This window comes from Hordeum vulgare, chromosome 6H (assembly GCF_904849725.1).
Source record: "Hordeum vulgare subsp. vulgare chromosome 6H, MorexV3_pseudomolecules_assembly, whole genome shotgun sequence".
NCBI lineage: Eukaryota > Viridiplantae > Streptophyta > Magnoliopsida > Poales > Poaceae > Hordeum > Hordeum vulgare.
Window position 1 is genome coordinate 111130752 of NC_058523.1, and position 20726 is coordinate 111151477.

Below are 20726 nucleotides of genomic sequence, written 5' to 3' on the forward strand. Positions count from 1 at the left end.
CCGGTGACTCACCGTGGCACGCGTGCAAGCACAATGAGGTGCTAGCCGCGAAACCACGGGTTCGGGACGTGGTTTAGGGCCTCCTGGTGCAACGGCCGCAGAGGGAAAGCGAGTGGGGATGAGTTGCAGCGACCGTGCATGCTCGGCCGCGTCGGGCGCGCACGGGCACGCGTCGCCTGAGCTCTTGCGCGAGGGGGAGAGGGTCCCTGGGGTAGCTTTGCACTGAATGGTTGTCGGGGGAGCGCTTGGACATAACTGGGGAGGCTGGGACCGGCCAGAGCATCGGCCCCTTGCGGGTGGCTCTCTGCAGCGCGCCCAGAGCGCAGTTTTGGCATGCCACGGCATGCTGGCTCACTCTGGGGCACTTGGGACGTGTCCTCCATGTCCGGAGTGTTGCTGGGGGTGTGCCTAGCCGTTGTGGTTTAGTGGGAGCTCGAGCTGGTCAAGGGAGCAAGGAACATTAGTGTTGCCAGTACTGTCCTGCAGCTCAAATTGGAGTTCTTGTCACTTGTGCTTGGAGTTGGGGAGGGGCTGGTTGACTGGGTGTTTAGGGTGTTCTGGTGCTCTTACCCACCAAGTTTGGGGCCTTGACATTGGGTAAAACAGTGGCTAGGAAGGTTTTTACCTTCCTGTCAGTAGGTGTTCGACAGTGACTTGGGGTGCTTCCACTCCACCACAATAAATGAAACTCAACAGGTTTGGTCTTGGGGTAAAAACATGGGGTTCCACCAAATCTAAGCTCCATTGAACAAGTTTGGCTTTGCAAACTTGAAAATGTCTCAAAGTGACCAGTACTGTCCTTTACAAAGGAAGTGTGGCCAAACAGAGTCTCACAAATCCCATTTTTGGTGTGGAGTCCTCATTTGGGGTGTTAAACACCTCTCCAAAGTTTCAGCTCCATTGGAGAAACTTTGCAATCTACTGTGGACAGAGAGGGTTTTGGGCTCTTTAAGTGCACTTCCCCACCTTGGATCAAGGTGAGATTTTAAGTGAGCACCTAATATGGTTTGGGAGGGCTCCTGTAATTTTATGGGAATTTACTGAGATAATTTCCTTTGGAAACATCTCAAAAAGCTAAAACAGACACAAATGGCTTTCAGGGTTTTACTCAAATAATATTAATATAAAATAGGGTTGAAAATCTTATGTATGGAAAATATATGTCCTTCTGAGCTTCCATTAATTTACTCAGAATTTTCTAAGGCAGGAAAGTAATTTTCCTTGTGGAAATATCATTACTGGCCTTAGAAATAGACACATATATAAAATAGGAAAATAATATTTTAGATCACCAATAATGTTTTTAATGAATGAAAATGATATTAGGATCAGATCACCAACTTTGGTTGGAAGTGCCACTTGGCTTCATGAGCTAGTAGTGTATCCCAACATGATGAAGGTGATCTTGATGTAAAGGAAAAAGGGTTTTTGATGAGAGCAAAATAATAAGTTTTTCATGGGTTTGAGTCATCAAACAAGCAAGCATACACTCAAACAAGGGCTGACATTGCACTCACAACATTATTTGAAAAAGTTTTAACAAGCTCTGATTTTTGCAACACAGAAAACTTGGGGTGAAAAACAGGGTGTGACAGACCTATCCCCCTTACAAGAATCTCATCCCCGAGATTCCTAAGCTAAGCGTTAAACAGCTCGGGAAATTCTGATCGGAGATAGTCTTCATGTTCCCATGTGGCTTCTGCTGCGGTATGGTTGCTCCACTGAACCTTGAAAAACTTGATGGTGCGGCTTCTGGTGCAACGCTCTGCTTCATCCAAAATGCGGATCGGTCTCTCGCGGTAGGTAAGGTCCGGTTGAAGGTCAATAGCTTGATGATCAATGACCTTGTAAAGATCGGGACGGTTCGTCACTTGCAAACACTTCCTGAGCTGTGACACGTGGAACACGTTGTGCACACCTGAAAGTTCAGGAGGTAGCTCTAACTGATAAGCTACTTCCCCGCGCCTTGCCGTGATCTTGAAGGGTCCAATGAACCTTGGAGCTAGCTTCCCCTTGATGTGGAAACGCTTGGTCCCCTTGAGAGGCGTGACTCGCAAGTACACTTGGTCTCCGGGAACAAACTCCACGTTTCTATGGCGAGGGTTCGCATAGCTCTTCTGCCTTGACTTAGCTGCCTCCAAGTTCTCTCGGACAAGCTGAACCTTGTCCCCTGCTTCCTGCACTGCTTCTGGTCCGGAAACTAGCCCTTCACCGGTTTCGGACCAATTGAGCGGGGTGCGGCATTTCCGCCCATATAATGCTTCGAATGGGGCCATTTGAAGACTGGACTGGTAGCTATTGTTGTAAGAGAACTCAGCAAATGGTAGGCAGTCTTCCCACTTGGCACCATGGGCCAAAACACAAGCGCGGAGCATGTCCTCAAGTATCTGGTTTACCCTCTCGGTCTGTCCGCCCGCCTGCGGGTGGAAAGCCGTACTGAAGGAGAGTTTGGTTCCGAGAGCTTCTTGAAACTTCTTCCAGAATCTTGAGGTGAACTGCGTGCCGCGGTCGGACACAATCTCTTTGGGAACTCCATGGAGACTCACCACTCGATGAATGTACAGACTGGCCAGTTGGCTACCATCGTAAGTGGTGTTAACGGGGACGAAATGGGCCACCTTGGTCAAATGATCAACTATGACCCAAATGGAGTTATGACCCTTATTCGACCGGGGCAACCCGGTGATGAAGTCCATGCCGACTATGTCCCACTTCCATTCTGGCACTTGAAGAGGTTGTAGCAATCCAGCGGGTTGCTGGTGTTCAGCCTTGACTCGCTGACATACATCGCATTTAGAGACATAGGAGCCAATTTCCCTCTTCATGCCATGCCACCAGAATCGTTCTCGGATGTCTTGGTACATCTTGGTACCACCTGGATGGATAGAGTGCGGTGTGTCATGTGCCTCTTGCAGGATCAAGTCCTTAAGTTCGGCCTTGTTGGGTACGCATAAGCGCTTCCCGTACCACAATACTCCTTGCTCATCAATCGAGAATCCTAGGGCTTTGCCTTCTCACACCTTCCTCTTGAGGCTTTCGATACTCTTGTGCCCCTTCTGGGCTTCCTTGATGTCGTCTGCCCGAGTAGGCTTGACTTCGAGGTTGGCCAGGTACCCTGGTTCGACTATCTCAAGTCCTAGGCCCTCCATCTCTTCATACAAGGCGGGTAACCTTTCTTTGAGCGTGACGTTCAAGGAGCCTGCCTTCCGGCTCAGGGCATCGGCTACCACGTTCGCCTTGCCGGGATGGTACTGAATGCTGAGGTCATAATCCTTGATTAACTCAAGCCATCTGCGCTGTCTCATATTCAGCTCCCTCTGGGTGAAGATATACTTCAGACTTTTGTGGTCTGTATATATCTCGCATCGCTTTCCCAGAAGGTAATGTCGCCACGTCTTCAGAGCATGCACTATAGCTGCTAGCTCGAGATCATGGGTGGCATAGTTCTCCTCATGCGGTCGCAGTTGCCATGACAAGTACGCCACGACCCTGCCATCTTGCATCAGGACTCCACCGAGCCCGGTTCCTGAGGCATCACAATATATCACGAATTCCTTGTTGATGTCCGGAGTAGCCAATACCGGGGCGGTAGTTAGCCTCTTCTTCAACTCCTGGAGGCTTGCTTCACACGCCGGTGTCCACTCGAACTTCCGGCCTTTCTTCAAGAGCTGAGTCATAGGTCGAGCGATGTTGGAGAATCCCTCGACAAACTTGCGGTAGTATCCCGCGAGCCCGAGGAAATTCCTGACATCCTTCACGTCCTTGGGTGATTCCCAGTTGGTCACTGTAGAAATCTTGGACTGATCCATGGCTAAACCGCATGCCATCAGGGTATGACCCAGAAATCCAACTTCGTTCAGCTAGAACTGACACTTGCTGAATTTGGCATAAAGTTGGTGCTCTCGAAGCTTTCCCAGAACTAGCCTCAGGTGTTGCTCATGCTCTTCTTCGGACTTGGAAAATATTAGTATGTCATTGATGAACACGACGACAAACTTGTCCAAATATTCCATGAAGACCTTGTTCATGAGGTACATGAAGTAGGCTGGGGCATTCGTCAAACCGAAGGGCATGACCGTACATTCATATAGACCGTACCGGGTCACGAATGCAGTCTTGGGTATATCTTCTGGTCGGATCTTCAACTGGTAGTATCCCGATCGGAGATCGATCTTGGAAAATACCCTGGCCCCGTTTAACTAGTCAAACACGTCTTCGATCTTGGGGAGCGGGTACTTGTTCTTAATTGTGACTTCATTAAGGGAACGGTAGTCGACGCAGAGTCGAATGGTACCATCCTTCTTTGAAACAAACACAATAGGTGATCCCCAAGGTGACGCACTCGGACGAATGAACCCTTTCCTGAGTTGCTCATCCAGCTGCTTCTTCAGCTCTACCAACTCCTCGGAGCCCATCCTGTAAGGCTTTTTATAAATAGGCCTCGATCCGTGCATAAGCTCAATGATGAACTCAATGTCTCGGTCAGGAGGCATTCCGGGTAGCTCGTTAGGAAAGATGTCCGGGTATTCACACACTATAGGCACTCGATCAAGCTCTACCTTGGAGAGACTGTTGACTCGAGGTGCGTGAGCCGATACTGGCTCGGAGACGAACTTGACCTTGACCCCTTGGTTGCTTATCATGGTGATGGCTCTGTTGGCACAGTCCAAAAGACTCTGGTGCTTGGCCAACCATTCCATACCGAGGTTTACTTCCACACCTTGTGATTTAAGCACAATGAGGTCTGCCAAGAAACTCGTCCCATTGATAACTATCTCAACCCTTCTACACCCTAGGTTGGTCCTTAATACTGCTCCCGGGGTTTGGATTGCCATCTGCCCGCAGAGTAAAGTGGGTTTTAAACCGCATTTTCTGCAAACCCTTGAGTAACAAAAGAATGCGAGGCACCACAATCAAACAACACTGTTGCTGGAGTTGAGTTGACGAGGAACGTACCCAGAATGCAGTCCGGGTCTTCCTGTGCTTCTTCTGCAGTGATGTGATTGATCCGGCCCCTACCATTGAACTGTTGGTTGCGGGGGGGGGGGGCTGGTTCCTCCCTGGTGCACCTTGACCGGGGTTGGGTGCATTGGGACGCGGTGCGTCGGACTTCTTGTTGGGGCACTGCCTGGAATAGTGCATAGTCTGACCACACCCAAAGCAGGTGACTTGCCCCGGAGGGTTGGTCTTGACTCCACCGTTGTTCGGCGGTTTGACTACTGGCTTGACTTGCTGCTGAGGCTGATAATTCTGGCGGAACACCGGGTACTTGTACTGTTGCTGCTGAAAGTTGGGTCTTGCAGGTGCTGACTGCCACGGTCTTGGTCTTGCGTTACCGGGTCCTCCACTGCCTATCAGCTTGCGCTTACGGGTGTCGTCCATTGCACGACGCTTGTCTTCCAGCAAAAGCGCTTTGTTAACCAACTCGCTGAAAGTCTGGCAGTCGCAAACCACCAGCTGGTATTGTAGGGACTGCTGTAACCCTTCCATGAAGCGTTCCACCTTAGCGGCCTGAGTGTTAACATCTTCAGGTGCGTACCTTGACAAGAGATTAAACTTCTGCAGGTACTCCTTAACAGTTCCACTGCCCTGCCTCAAGGCTCGGAATTCTCGCTTCTTAATGGTCATCAGTCCAGGCGGAATGTGAGCCGCGCGAAATCATTCCTTGAACATCTCCCCCGTGATGACTTGCCCTGCCCGCATGATCTGGAATCCATCCCACCATGCCCTGGCGGTGCCTCCGAGACAGTGAGAAGCATAAAGGACCTTCTCATGATCATCGGTGCACTTGACCAGCGCAAGGGGGTCTTCAATGGTGCGAGTCCAGTCATCGGCGTCCAGGGGTTCAGTCGACTCCGTGAATATGGGGGGCGTAGTCCGCATGAACTCAGAAAGAGTAGAGCGACCACCGCCATACTCATTCCGCGGCGGGTTGTCCACCAGGACTTGGGTCAGCTGCTGGATAGCGGCATTGCTGGCTTGACGCTCCTCTCGAAGAGCTTGAAGGAACTGAGCCATCGTCAAGTTCTCAGGAGGAGGTGGTGGCGGAAGGTCTCTAGGCTGCTCGTGGTGACCTCTAGCATGAGCTTCTCCTTTGGTTCCCTGCGGCGTCCCTGAGGAGCCGGCGCCGGGGTTGCCGAAGGTGCTGTTGCGGGTTGCGTTCACCATCGTGTCATAGAAACAGACAGGTCAAAATGCCACCTTGCTCGGGAGTACAAGGATTTGCTCCTAGTAAGAGGGGGTCCAATACGTGCATGTGCCAAGTTTTTAAAACCAAAGTTTTTTGACAAACTGGAAATTCATGACAACTAGGTGACGTAGTCACTTACAGGCTGCCCAAGGCAATAGGTGACTTACATCAAGCACACATACGCAAATTAAAAACGGATACAAGGATACCCTATACTCGGGTACTCTGAATTGCCTACGCTAAAACCTACGCGGCGGACTGCTCGGTCTCAAAGGCGGACTCAACAGGATCCTCATCTTCATCAACATCCTCTTCCTTTATAGGAGTGGAAGAAAGAATCCGCACGTCTCGGCGTCTCTTGGGCGAGGCGGCGAAGATCTCAGTGTACTCTTCCGCTGTCAGGCGGCGACTCCGAAGAGGGACTGCCTGGATGGGTAACACACCACCCATAGTGGCAACAGCTGCCCTCCCTTCAGGTGCGCCTGCCTTCTTTACTTTGCGGTTCTGCATCTTCTCAGTGTGGAGCAGGCCTTTGACTAGGTGCAGCTCTTGGCGAAGCTTGACTGATTCCTTAACTAGGAAGTGTGTCAGGGTGTCTGACGAGAGACTGAAGTAGGTCTGAAACCTCAGTGGCATCCCATCCTCCATGGCTGGGGTGAGTGTCCAGCTCCCATCCACTCCTTCCTTAATGAAAGGTAGATGACGAGTGACAGGCTCATTAGCCATCTCAGGGAGGATGCTGCGGAGTTGCACGAGCGCCTCTCGTGCAGCCGTCTCCACTGCCAACATCAGCTCTCCCATATGTGGTCCTTCAAAGAACCAACTAGACGGAGAGTCATTAGCCTTCACTATCACGTCCACGTCATATTCCTTGGTGTCGGCGTTGAGCCAGTGCTCGTGGTAGAGGAAGATGGGCATGCGTCGTACGTGGCACTTCTCGAGACAATCCACCAGAAGTAGTGGAAAGCCGGTCTCCAGAAGCGTCTCAGGTACAGCAGCCATCTACAAGGCATAGGAGAGAAGTCAGGAGGTTGTATGTGCAAGAGTCTTGTGCAAGGCTGGCGTCCTAACGTTCTTGGTTAACGTCCATGCTATCTAAGGCTTCCTATAGTCAAGATGGCTCTGATACCAGTTCTATGGGGACCCTGACTAGCAAGTCGAGTTCGCCGTGCCCAGTGACCCCAAGGATCAATGTTCACTGAACACAGATACTGAATAATAGAGGCTTACATCCAAGTACCAAATTATTACATCAAATGACCAGAAGGTCGGGTTCAAGAGCAAGGCCTAAAGCCAAATAAAACGGATACATCGAGTAGCAGAAACTCGTAAGGGCTAAGCGGTGCCCATGCCATCAAGCCTACACCGACAGGCATTCTGACTCGGAAGTGTCCTAGATCGCAGGTCCGTCTCCGACGGCGTACTCATCGCCAAACTCCGGTCCTTCCATGTCTGGTCAATAACATAACCAGTGGCAGGCCAATGAGTACTTTGAATGTACTCGCAAACAGCCCATGACATATATATGGTAATGAATAACAGTAACAGATATCTCGAGTGGAATGCGATGTGGTGGTATGATCAAGTATGTACAACAAGTTAAAGAACTACTTGCGAATAATAGGTTACAGATATTGACATATCTGTCAAGGGTTGAACACACCGGGTTCACCCTATATGCCAAGTCATCGGACTTGTCATATCCTCAAGATATTAATGAGGGCTAAACCATCCGGGTTTACCCTATATGTCAAGTCACCGAACTTGATCATCATGATTATAACAACACCTTTTTAACACCATGCACACACACTTGGTTTATGCGGAAACTCAGGACGTAGTTTAAGCAGCACCACCCAACTGTCCTTGACCATGGACACGGCTATTCAAATAGTTTACACTCTGCAGAGGTAGTACGCTGGACCCACGAGAAACGGGAAACTTCCGTGTCATCCACGACTCGCGGTATATCACATATACCCGAGGTAAGTACCCGATCATCATCTTTCCCCTGACGATACTAGACAAAGAGATCCACTCGATTGGTACCCAGCCCACATGTTGTACGTCTTACAAGCACCGACTTTGGACTGTATCAACCATGCAGGGACCAACGGTGTGCCTGGAACTCATAATAATGGCATAGTCGTCCTACCTGGCACGACCCCATCACGAGAGTGACACCGATCACTCCCGCCACTAGTAATGTGGCTCTTTGCTAGTACCGACCAGAGTAATCAACAAAGCCCCGTCCCATAAAGGGGTATCGTGGTCGTACTGGTAAGGTTGGGACGGTCGACAAATCATAAATCTAATCCATTTCCGAAACCATACTCACACCAAAATCACCGGTGCATCACTTCACCAAAACTGATCACCAACTCATCATCACCCTCGGGCATTAGTGGCACCCGACGGGGTTTTCATAAACTCTTTATTTAACTCATCATTATGCTTGACATAATATGCCTTAACTTTACTTGTCAACATGGTAATAACATGACCCTCACGGGGTAGGGTCAAGCTCAATGCAGCGATTCTACTCTACTAGTCAACATGACAGTAGCATGATCCTCATAGATGGTAGGGTCAGCTCATCATGTTTGTGCTCCGAGGAGCCATGTGAATATTACTACTATAAATGCAAGTGCTTCGAAGAAGCCTTCGGTACCATCACATCAATGATAAACCCGCATCATGATCACATGCAACGGAAAGTACTTGCTATTCTAGCATGCATCATTTTATTTACTTAAGTCATGGTGAAAGGGTTGCTTGCCTTGGTCGGCTAGGTATCCGGGGTCTTCGAGGTCTTCCGCTACGGATCCTCCGTCACTCGGTAACTCTACCGTCAAGAAAGAATAAATAAATACTAGCTCTCACTAAAACAGATCACAAAGTGCTTTTAAAAATGTTGCAAGGCTTGAATAAATTCAGGATATTATTTTGAAAAATGTTTCCTATTGTTTTATTAGCTAAGCATATTTATTTAAAAGCAAACAGAAGCAAACAAGTGTTTTTTAATATCACTTTATTATACCAACATAGTTCCTGTTTTTGATAAATGTCAACTATTAGAGAATCAAATACTACGCATTTTTAGAAAAATACTGGTGGAAGAATTATATTTTCCTACTGGCTAAATCTTTTTATAAAAATCATTTAGTTTGCTGGATTAAAACAAAAGAAAAAGGCCAGGGGAAACAGATCCAGCCGGCCCAGCCAGCAGGCCTGGCCACCAGGCGCGCGCGGGCCAGGTTCAAACCTGACCTGCGGGCCCCTGGGGTCAGCGTCAGCGGCTGCGCGCGCTGGCTGCCCCAGGACACCGACAGGTGGGATCCACCTGTCGGGTCCTTGTCCTACCTCCGGGCAGAGAGGTGGAGATGGACGCCGGCGAGGCTGCCATTGTCCTCAGGCCTAGCTAGGAACGGGAACGGGTTCCTCGTGCCTCCGCCTACCTGCTCGTGGTCGGGACGTCACCAGAGGTGGTCTGGGTTGCCGGCGACGAGGTGCTCGTGGCGGAAGAGTTTCGGGTTCGTGATGAACTAGGGGCTAGGGGTATGGATTCGCTCGGGAGAGTTAGGGGAAACGTTCCTGGTGTCGAGGGGAGTGTAATGAGAGGTCGGGCAGCGTAGGAGCCGACGTGTAGCCGGAGATCGACCAGAGCTCCATGGCGGAGGGGCCTCGGTCGATCTCGAGCACCGGGGCTCTGCGAGCTCGATTGGGCGGCTAGGGAGTGTCTACTGGTTGTGCTGAAGCTGCTTGGAGGGTGCTGGCGTGCCGGGGGGGTCTATTTATAGGCCAACGACGGTGACCCGACTCGGGCACGCCGGTGACTCACCGTGGCATGCGTGCAAGCACAGTGAGGTGCTGGCCGCGAAACCACGGGTTCGGGACGTGGTTTAGGGCCTCCTGGTGCAACGGCCGCAGAGGGAAAGCGAGTGGGGACGAGCTGCAGCGACCGTGCATGCTCGGCCGCGTCGGGCGCGCACGGGCACGCGTCGCCTGAGCTCTTGTGCGAGGGGGAGAGGGTCCCTGGGGTAGCTTTGCACTGAATGGTTGTCGGGGGAGCGCTTGGACATAACTGGGGAGGCTGGGACCGGCCGGAGCGTCGGCCCCTGGCGGGTGGCTCTCTGCAGCGCGCCCAGAGCGCAGTTTTGGCATGCCACAGCATGCTGGCTCACTCTGGGGCACTTGGGACGTGTCCTCCATGTCCTGAGTGTTGCTGGGGGTGTGCCTAGCCGTTGTGGTTTAGTGGGAGCTCGATCTGGTCAAGGGAGCAAGGAACACTAGTATTGCCAGTACTGTCCTGCAGCTCAAATTGGAGTTCTTGTCACTTGTGCTTGGAGTTCGGGAGGGGCTGGTTGACTGGGTGTTCAGGGTGTTCTGGTGCTCTAACCCACCAAGTTTGGGGCCTTGTCATTGGGTAAAACAGTGGCTAGGAAGGTTTTTACCTTCCTATCAGTAGGTGTTTGACAGTGACTTGGGGTGCTTCCACTCCACCACTGTAAATGAAACTCAACAGGTTTGGTCTTGGGGTAAAAACATGGGGTTCCACCAAATCTGAGCTCCATTGAACAAGTTTGGCTTTGCAAACTTGAAAATGTCTCAAAGTGACCAGTACTGTCCTTTACAAAGGAAGTGTGGCCAAACAGAGTCTCACAAATCCCACTTTTGGTGTGGAGTCCTCATTTGGGGTGTTAAACACCTCTCCAAAGTTTCAGCTCCATTGGAGAAACTTTGCAATGTAGAGTTGTTCCAACTCTACTCTAGACAGAGAGGGTTTTGGGCTCTTTAAGTGCACTTCCCCACCTTGGATCAAGGTGAGATTTTAAGTGAGCACCTAATATGGTTTGGGAGGGCTCCTGTAATTTTATGGGAATTTACTAAGATAATTCCCTTTGGAAACATCTCAAAAAGCTAAAACAGACAGAAATGGTTTTCAGGGTTTTACTCAAATAATATTAATATAAAATAGGGTTGAAAGTCTTATGTATGGAAAATATATGTCCTTCTGAGCTTCCATGAATTTACTCAGAATTTTCTAAGGCAGGAAAGTAATTTTCCTTGTGGAAATATCATTACTGGCCTTAGAAATAGACACATATATAAAATAGGAAAATAATATTTTAGATCACCAATAATGTTTTTAATGAATGAAAATGATATTAGGATCAGATCACCAACTTTGGTTGGAAGTGCCACTTGGCTTCATGAGCTAACATGATGAAGGTGATCTTGATGTAAAGGAAAAAGGGTTTTTGATGAGAGCAAAATAATAAGTTTTTCATGGGTTTGAGTCATCAAACAAGCAAGCATACACTCAAACAAGGGCTGACATTGCACTCACAACATTATTTGAAAAAGTTTTAACAAGCTCTGATTTTTGCAACACAGAAAACTTGGGGTGAAAAACAGGGTGTGACAGACCTATCCCCCTTACAAGAATCTCGTCCCCGAGATTCCTAAGCTAAGCGTTAAACAGCTCGGGAAATTCTGATCGGAGATAGTCTTCATGTTCCCATGTGGCTTCTGCTGCGGTATGGTTGCTCCATTGAACCTTGAAAAACTTGATGGTGCGGCTTTTGGTGCAACGCTCTGCTTCATCCAAAATGCGGATCGGTCTCTCACGGTAGGTAAGGTCCGGTTGAAGGTCAATAGCTTGATGATCAATGACCTTGTAAAGATCGGGACGGTTCGTCACTTGCAAACACTTCCTGAGCTGTGACACGTGGAACACGTTGTGCACACCTGAAAGTTCAGGAGGTAGCTCTAACTGATAAGCTACTTCCCCGCGCCTTGCCGTGATCTTGAAGGGTCCAATGAACCTTGGAGCTAGCTTCCCCTTGACGTGGAAACGCTTGGTCCCCTTGAGAGGCGTGACTCGCAAGTACACTTGGTCTCCGGGAACAAACTCCACGTTTCTACCTTGCATTGCATCGGCATCCTGTTGCCGCCAGTTTTCGAAAACCTTGCATTCGTTAGTAGTTGCCGGTTCTCGTCGTTGTCCGTTCTGAGTCCGACCGCACACGCACGCGCCCGCGGCATCGTCGAAACCTTGTTTTAAAGTGTGCGTAAAACTTTCTCCGATTGAGCTGGAACTTGGCGTGCGGTATTAATTTAGTGTAGGTAGACCGTCCGTCAAATTTCATCGCGATCGGAGCTCGTTTGTTACCCGTGTCGTTTATTATATAGCGGCACTATAGCCGGTCAATTGTCGGACGTTTCGGTATTTTAAACTCTGTCACCGGGTTGCCCGTTTTCCCCCTCTTCTATGCCTAGCCCCTCTGCACAGTGCATCGACCCTACGCGCAGCCCAGTCCGAAGAACCTCCCGGAACCCGAACCCGGCGGTCGTGACCGTTGGATCCGGATCAACCCCGTTTTACCGCAAACCGTCATCAGTTTGTCCATTGGTATCCCTAAACTAATCATCTCAGCCACCCGATCATGATCTGATGGTCAAAAGTTTGTCCCTCTTCCTGTTTAAAAGGCCCCTTGTTAAATCTCAGACCAAAACCCTAAAAGTCAGGGACAATTTCCCCTGTCCCATCCACCCATCGCCGCCACTCTCCACCCAGTCTCCTCGGGATCATCCCAGATCTATTTCCTCCAACCGGCAGCGCTCCCCCGATTCTCCCCTTGATCCAGCCGCCGCCCACCTTGTTTTCTCCGCCAAGCCATCCGGGGTCCAGTCGATTCGTCGTGCATGTCCTCCTGGACGCGTCCTCCGCAAGCAAGGAGCCCGAGGCACCCCGTTCGCGTGCTGTAGCGCCCCTGCAGCCGAGGCAGAGCCTCCTCCTGCCCGCGCCCTCGTCGGCTGGTCGCTTGAGGCGCCGCCCCGGGCCTGCGACCCCGCGCTGCTCACCGGGAACGTGTCGCTGTCGGCGAGCACCTCCCCCAGGCACCATGGTAGCCCGAGGGGAGCTTCGCCCGCGTCGGCCGGGAGTCCTTCGTCGCGCCGCCGGCGAGATCCGGCATGGCTCCAGCTCGACCCCTCCTGTCGTTGCCATCCAGGAGCACCTCAACCTCCTCCCGCCTCGTTCTTCACCACGACCAGGCAGCCCCAAGTGCGCATGCCTTGCCTCCGACCATCTCCATAGCCCGCACCCCTGCAGCTTCGGGACCAGCAGTGGGCACCAGCTCACCGGGATCGTGTCATTGACCAAGCCCACTGTTTCCTCCTTCCTCCTTCCTCCTTCCTCCTTTTCCTTTGCTCTGAAACTCCTCTCTGTTTTTCCCTGTTTTTGCAGCGTCCCCATGTCATGGTGCCCAAGCTCGTGGCTCCCGGAGCTTCGTCGGACGCCTCCAGCACCGGGAACGAGGTCCCTCGCCCGCGCCTGCCTCCAACGTGTGTTCCACGAGCTCCCCTGCACCCGAGCCTCCCCTCGAGCAGTTCTGCAGTCCCCTGTCGAGCTCGCCCCAAGCTCGACCCCGCCGCCGCTGCCCAGCACCTGAGACCAACCTCTCCTCTGGCCGTGCCTGCGAGCAGCTGCTGGAGCCGCCGCGCCGCCCCGTCAGCCGACGAGGTCCTGGCCGCGCCTCCCCCCTTGCCCTTTCTTCTCCTCCCTCTATTTTACCTCTGCTCTCTCTAATCTCTGCAGGTCTCTCTCAGGAGCTCACCCGTGGCCTCCCCTGCACGTCGCCGCCCCGGATTGACCTAGCCCCGAGGTCCTCGTCGCTGGGCCAGGAGCACCTCGTCGTCCTAGACCTCGCCGCCGTCGGGGACCAGCACTGAGGAACAGAACGAAGGTTGGTGCAGCCCCACCATGGATGCCCTTGCTGCCCCGCAACTCCCCATCCGCCGTCGTTCTCCAATGGATCCGGTCGATGCTTGCTAGGTCCGCCCATTCCCGGCTTGGGACAGCCCCGTCGAAGCCTCCAAGTCCCTCCGGATCGACGATTGACCCCGTCTAGAACAGCCATGGACGAGCAGTTTCAGTAAGGTGCAGTTCTAGCCGCGATTCAGATTCAGTTTTTGTTTAGATTCAGTTCAGCGTGCTTGTACTCATCTAGCGAAGGGACTCGTTTTTATCACTAGCGCGTCTCAGCCTCGGTGGTTAGTGTGTTGCGCTTCCACCCAGGAGACCAGGGATCAAATCCCCATCCATGCATGTTATATTTTTAGGATTTGTGCCTCTCCATGCGCTCAGCTTCTGCCTTATTTATTTTTATGTTGTTTTGTCAATTTTGACACAACCACTTATTTAGTCTGGTGGTAGGGCAACTAATGTTCATGCAAGGGATCTGGGGTTCAAATCCTAGCAATTCCATTTTTTTTATATTTTGGACAGACTCAAATGCCCGTTTGTAAAATTCATATAAATTTAACCGTGGACCGGATTAAAATGTTTTCCACACGTAAGTTGCTTAGAATTTTCTGTAGTTTCACAAAAACCAACTCTCATGCATAATTAGATCTGTTTAGTGTGTTGTTTGCATCGGTTTGCGTCTCGACGTGTTGAAAACGGTTTAGGTCGTAACTATTTGTCCGTAGCTTCGTTGGAGATGTGCCATATATGTAAATGGACCAGAATGACGAGTAGAATCACGTGAACCACTTTGTTTTGCTGTTTAACAAACTTAAAATGTGATTAGGACAAATCTGGACAGAATTAAGATTTAACACGTGGGGTCATTTCGGAGATGCTATATGTCATTTCCGGTCTCATTTAAAATGACTAGCTAGGTAGATTAATTTGTGCTTCACCCTCGTGCCAGGTTTAACAACATTTAATATATCCGTGTACCTAAACGGGAGTGAACTAAATAATTCAACGTGGAGTTTGTCACGCCTTGCATTAGACCGTTCATGCATCATGTGTGTCTTGCATCGTGTGGTGTATATCGTGTGTTGATGCTTGTTTCCGGTTTCCTCTGTCTTGATAGAGTTCCGCAAGCGTGTCGGATGTGAGGGCCGTTCGACTACGTCGGTTCGTCTGCTTCGCGGAGTCATTCTTCTTCCAAGCGGGTTCTCAGGCAAGATGATCATTTCCCGAGATACCATTACTATCATTGCCATGCTAGTTTTACCGTTGCTATCGTTTACGTCTCGTTGCCTACCACCTGTTAAATATCAGCCTCTCTACAATGCCATGAAACCATCAACCTGTTCACCCTAGCAAACCACTGATTGGCTATGTTACTGCTTGCTTAACCCTGTTGATAGCGTTGCTAGTTGCAGGTGCATTGCTTCCATGCAAAGCATGGGTTCCTTGTTATATCACCATATTTTATGCTTTCTATTTTAATGCACCTATATACCTGGTAAAAGGTGGAAGGCTCGGCCTTTCTAGCCTGGTGTTTTGTTCCACCTTTGCCCCCTTAGTTTCGGCTACCGGTGTTATGTTCCATAAATGAGAGCTCCTAACACGATCGGGGTTGTTATGGGGACCCCCTTGATAATTCGTTTTAGATTAAAGCTGGTCTGGCAAGGCCCAACTTTGGTACTACATTTGCCTAAACACCTAATAAATTGCATAGGGACTTTCCGGACCCCGAGGATAATTTAATCAACCCCCGGGCCAGTGCTCCTCATGAGTGTTGGTCCCACCTGAGCGATGTCCGGCGCCCCTCTGGTCACCCAGAGGTTTAGCGATCTCGACGTCTAGCTCATCCGCCGTGTCCTGAGAACGAGGTACGCGACTCCTATCGGGATCGTCGACACGTCGGGCGGCCTTGCTGGATTAGTTTTACCTTTGACGAGATATCTTGTGCATCGGGATTCCGGTGATGCTTTGCGTAATCTCAGAGTTGAGGTTTTCCACTAGGGAATCCGACGAGATCGCGAGCTTCGTGATTGAGGATTTCTATGCGGCTTGTGGTAATTTGTGATGGACTAGTTGGGGCACCCCTGCAGGGTTAAATCTTTCGGAAAGCCGTGCCCGCGGTTATGTGGCTACGTGGATACTTTGTTTAACACTGGTTCTAGATAACTTGAAGTTAACTTAATTATAATATGCCAACTGTGTGCGTAACCGTGACTGTCTCTTTCGTGAGTTCTTTCTCCGATCGAGGACACGGTGGGGTTATGACTGACGTAGGTAGGTGTTCAGGGTCATTCAGTTGATCATCCGTAGTTCACGTCCGCTATGCGTAGATCTTCCCCCTCTCATTTCTTGTACTCGTAAGTTTAGCCACCAAACATATGCTTAGCCGCTGCTGCAACCTCACCACTTAACCATACCTTACCCATTTAGCTTTGCTAGTCTTGATACCTTTGGAAGTGAGATTGCTGAGTCCCCTGTGGCTCACAGATTACTACAACACCAGTTGCAGGTACAGGTAAAGGTTACTCGACGTGAGCGTGTTGATTGTTCATTTGGAGTAGCTTCTTCATCTTCTTCTTCTTCTTCGATCTAGGACGGGTTCCAGGCCGGCAGCCTGGGATAGCAAGGATGGACGTCGTTCTTCTTTTGTCGTTTGTTTTCGTCCGTAGTCGGACCCTGCTCTTACTCTTGATGATTATGTAATGTACTGATGTGACTCTGATGTAGCTTGTGGCGAGTGTAAGCCAACCCTTTATATATCTCATCTTTTCAGTACATGTACTTGTAACGATATCCATTCTTGCGACACGACGAGATGCGCTTCTATCCCTGACGAGGCCCTCGTGCCAAATTGAGGATAGGGTCGCATTTTGGGCGTGACAGGCGTAGTGTGAGATCGCGTAGCCAAGGGCTAGGGGGTGGCTCGCCGGCGGCCGTCGGCAGTCTCGGAGTCGTGCCCCCCTCAGTCCATAGGGTATTGGTTGGGGATGCAGGTGTGGGTGCCTCCTATAGTGGAAGCGCCTACCCAGACTCGGGGACTGATGCTGGTCGAGGAGTAGATGTAGTGTCGTCCCTCTTCCTTCCATGGTTGAGTGCATTGTGATGTGGGCGGTGCATGATATCTCCCGATAGGGATGCCGGGGCGGTGGCCCGGATAGCGGCCCGCGTGGTTTCTCTTCGACGGGAATCATTGTGGTGATGGTGGCTCCCCTCCCTAGTTGTGTGTGAACGGGAGGTGTTGCATCGAGTAGTTTGGATGTGTCCTCTGGTGGGGCAGCGTCCTGATCCGGATCTGGGGATCTTACATCATCGTGCCCCTCCTGTTGGCGGCCCCGTAGTGGCACGGGTGAGTTGCCGAGCGAAAGCTCTGTGCTTTGGCACCGACGGCGGCGACACCCGATGGTGCCACACTCTTCTTGAAGATGTCATCGTGGTTCTTCTCACCGTGTGAGGGCTTCGAGTGAAGACCTTGGTCCAGTGGACTCGGCAGCAGCAACGCTCTACGTCGTTCTCCCTCTTGAGGACATTGTCGTGGAATTTAGGTGTGCTAGGTTGTTGTGTGGGGGTGTTTAGTTCTTCCGCTTCTTATTGCTGGTAACGTAGTCACGTGTGTCTTGTGTGTTCCGGATATCTCAGGATCGACTTTATAAGAGGGCTACCTTATTATCTTGCCTCACTCTGTGTAATTTTTTGGTTGTTGCTTTATTAACAAAATGGGAAGCTTGGTGATCATTTATGCTTGCTGAGATTCATGATACAATGAAATACCGTGTAACTTGTATTGCTCACATTAGACGTAGCCAAATTGCAGTTAGTCATTACCTTACAAACTACTGGAATTTTATCCATTTGGGCAGCCCAATAATAATTTCAGAAATTCCAAATAAAACCTAGAGGCCCACGCATCCCATTCGTGCAAGGCAAGAGGTGGAAAAGTTTAGTCCCCAATTGCTAGTTTAGTGGGAGTTGGACCTACTTATAAGGGAGGATGTTTGCACACATGTATGAGCTTGAGAACAAGAGAGACATACATGCGCGCTCCTCCTCCTCCATCGCCCGCCTCGCCTCGTCACGACGCGGGTTGCAGGAATGAGCCGAACTATTTTTTTTGCTGCGCACGACTAGTATACGAAAGGTCACTCGGAAGCTGAACGTTTTTGATGTAGTGGAGATTGAACACGAACGCTGTACCTTTTGGCTGCTGTCTATTCTCTTCGGCTCCCATCGCTGGCCTCTCGCCTCCTTCTCAGGTTGCTGACCCCAAGATAAGTGCTTCCGCCGCTTCATATTTTCTCTGTTTAATATCTAAGCTTAGTTTCTTGCTCTACCGTTTCTCGTTCTAGCTTCTGTTCTGCATATGTTCTCTTTTAGTTCATATGTGCACATGCCTTTTGCTGTCTCATCTTTATATTACATGACTTCTTTCATCTCTATTATGATAGTCATGTTTTATCTACCTTTTCTGTTAATAAAATCCTATGGTAAATTGCTCATATTTCCAACAATCCAAAAACCTTATTATAGGCAATTTACCCGAAGTGGTTTTGCTGCTTCCATGAGACCTCCTATGTTTGAGGGTATCCACTATAAGAGGTGGCGTGTGAGAGCCATTCTATGTTTTCAAACCATGAATTGCTATGATGCCACTCTTGGCAAACCTGAAGGAGATAATGATGCTCAACAGGAATAAGCTTTTCATAAAATGGATACCTTGTTTAAGGCTGCACTCTTAAGTGTTCTTGGTGAGAACATAGTTGATTCTTCTGCGTCAATTGATAATGGAAAAGATATGTGGGATGCACTCGAGGCCAAGTTTGGGGTCTCGGATGCTGGCACTGATATGTACATCATGGAACAATTCTATGACTACAGGATGACTGCAGAGCGCTTCGTGGTTGAGCAAACTCACGAAATACAGTCATTTGCAAGAGAACTTGAGCATTTCAATTGCATTCTACCGGACAAGTTTGTTGCCGGAGGCATCATCACTAAACTTCCTCCTTCGTGGAAGAACTTTGCTACCTTACTGAAGCATAAGAGGCAGGAGTTTTCCGTTCCGGATCTCATTGGTACTCTTGATGTGGAAGAAAAGGCGAGAGCAAAAGACACACGTGCTCGAGGTACTGAGGGAGGATCCAGTATCAATCTGGTACAGAAGAAAAAATTCCGGCCCCACAATTTCAAGAACAAGGGCAAGTTTGATGGTAAGGGAAAGTTTGATGGGAATAATGAGGCTTCGCAGCACACCAACTTCAAGAAGAACACTGACAAGAAGAAAGGTGTTTGTCATATCTATGGAGATCTTGATCATTGGGTACCCAGCTGCCCTAACCATTATGACAAGCGTCAACATGGGAAAGGCGGCAAGACCGCTAATGTTGTCATTGGTGACACTAACGTGAAGGATGTTGGGTATGGTATATTTACCACTATTATTTCAGTATGTCATTTCCCCAATTGGTTGATTGAGACGAGTGCTAATGTGCATGTATGCGGTGATATTTCCATGTTTTCGTCTTATCAGACCACAGGGACTTCCACCATGCTGATGGGCAATGGTTCAAGTGCTTCTGTTCTTGGTGTTGGCTCGGTTGATCTGAAGTTTACTTCAGGGAAGATCGTGCGACTGAAGAACGTGCATTATGTCTCCTTCGTCTATAAAAATCTTGTTAGCCTATCTCTTCTGTGTAGAGATGGCTACAAGCTTGTCTTTGAGTTGAATAAATTTGTAATATCCAAGTATGGAACTTTTGTTGGTAAAGGCTATGAGTTAGGAGGCTTGTTCTGTTTATCCTTGGCAGATGTTTGCAATAAAGTTGCCAGTCATGTGTGCAACCATAGCGAATCAAATGTGTGGCATTCGCGTCTCTGTCATGTTAATTTAGGTTGCATGTCGCGACTAGCCAAATTGAACTTAATCTGTAGTTTCACCACTGTCAAGGGATCTGAGTGTCAAGTTTGTGTGCAAGCCAAGCAACCTCGTAAGTCTCACACGACTGCCGAAACAAGAAGTCTTGCACCACTAGAGCTCATACATTCAGATCTATGTGAAATGAATGGTACTTTGACAAAAGGTGGAAAGAAATATTTCATGACGTTAATTGATGACTCCACTAGATACGGCCAAGTGTATCTTCTGAAATCTAAGGATGAGGCTTTGAACTATTTCAAGATCTATAAAGCTGAAGCGGAAAACCAAGTTGATCGAAAGATCAAGAGGCTTAGGTCCGATCGTGGTGGAGAGTATTTATCAAATGAATTTGATTCCTTTTGTGCGGAACATGGTATAATCCATGAGAGTATGCCTCCCTATTCACCTCAGTCAAATGGGGTAGCCGAAAGAAAGAAAGAACCATACTCTAGCTGTTTTGGTTAACGCCATGTTAGACACATCGGGTCTCTCCAAGGCATGGTGGGGGGAGGTGATATTGACTGCATGTCATGTCCTAAACCGAGGTCCCACAAATAACAAAGAGATAACTCCATTCGAGGAATGGGAGAAGAAAAGGTTAAAACTCTCTTGTCTACGAACCTCGGGTTGTTTGGCGAAAGTAAATGTACCAATTCTGAAGAAGCGCAAGCTGGGACCAAAAACTGTGGATTTTGTTTTCCTGGGATATGCTTTCCATAGCATTGGCTATAAATTCTTGGTTGTGAAATCTGAGGTATCTGACATGCATGTCAGTACAATCATGGAGTCGAATGATGCGACTTTCTTCGAAGATATCTTTCCCATGAAGGATATGGTTACCTCATGTAATCAAGAGA

The 20726-nt window shown here is 49.5% G+C and overlaps 2 protein-coding genes across 5 annotated transcripts; both read left to right on the forward strand.

Annotated features, from left to right (window-relative positions):
* Positions 1 to 12695: 12695 nt before the first annotated feature.
* On the forward strand, positions 12696 to 14333 carry LOC123401846 (specifically androgen-regulated gene protein-like). Of its 4 annotated transcripts, none has more exons than XM_045095704.1 (3): positions 12696 to 13346; positions 13443 to 13718; positions 13805 to 13897. In XM_045095704.1, exons 1-3 carry the CDS (start codon positions 13169 to 13171, stop codon positions 13846 to 13848), a joined length of 498 nt encoding a protein of 165 aa, XP_044951639.1. In that variant the 5' UTR covers positions 12696 to 13168; the 3' UTR covers positions 13849 to 13897. The 4 variants fall into 4 exon arrangements, with proteins under 4 accessions (XP_044951639.1, XP_044951637.1, XP_044951638.1 ...); XM_045095702.1 differs by adding an exon at positions 14031 to 14333 and having other exon boundaries at positions 12698 to 13346; positions 13443 to 13941; XM_045095703.1 differs by having other exon boundaries at positions 12702 to 13346; positions 13794 to 14333.
* Positions 14334 to 18760: 4427 nt separating this feature from the next.
* LOC123403485 lies at positions 18761 to 19597 on the forward strand. Its single transcript, XM_045097419.1, has 2 exons — positions 18761 to 19370; positions 19483 to 19597. The coding sequence occupies exons 1-2, from the start codon at positions 18799 to 18801 to the stop codon at positions 19505 to 19507; spliced, it is 597 nt and encodes a 198-aa protein (XP_044953354.1). The 5' UTR covers positions 18761 to 18798; the 3' UTR covers positions 19508 to 19597.
* Positions 19598 to 20726: the final 1129 nt, after the last annotated feature.

Coding starts and splice junctions, on each gene's coding strand:
- LOC123401846 (XM_045095702.1), top strand. CDS start 13,169: ATGGCTCCAGCTCGACCCCTCCTGTCGTTGCCATCCAGGAGCACCTCA. Junction 13,347..13,442: donor CACCAGCTCACCGGGATCGT/GTCATTGACCAA, acceptor CTGTTTTTGCAG/CGTCCCCATGTCATGGTGCC.
- LOC123403485 (XM_045097419.1), top strand. CDS start 18,799: ATGTACATCATGGAACAATTCTATGACTACAGGATGACTGCAGAGCGC. Junction 19,371..19,482: donor ACTAACGTGAAGGATGTTGG/GTATGGTATATT, acceptor TCGTCTTATCAG/ACCACAGGGACTTCCACCAT.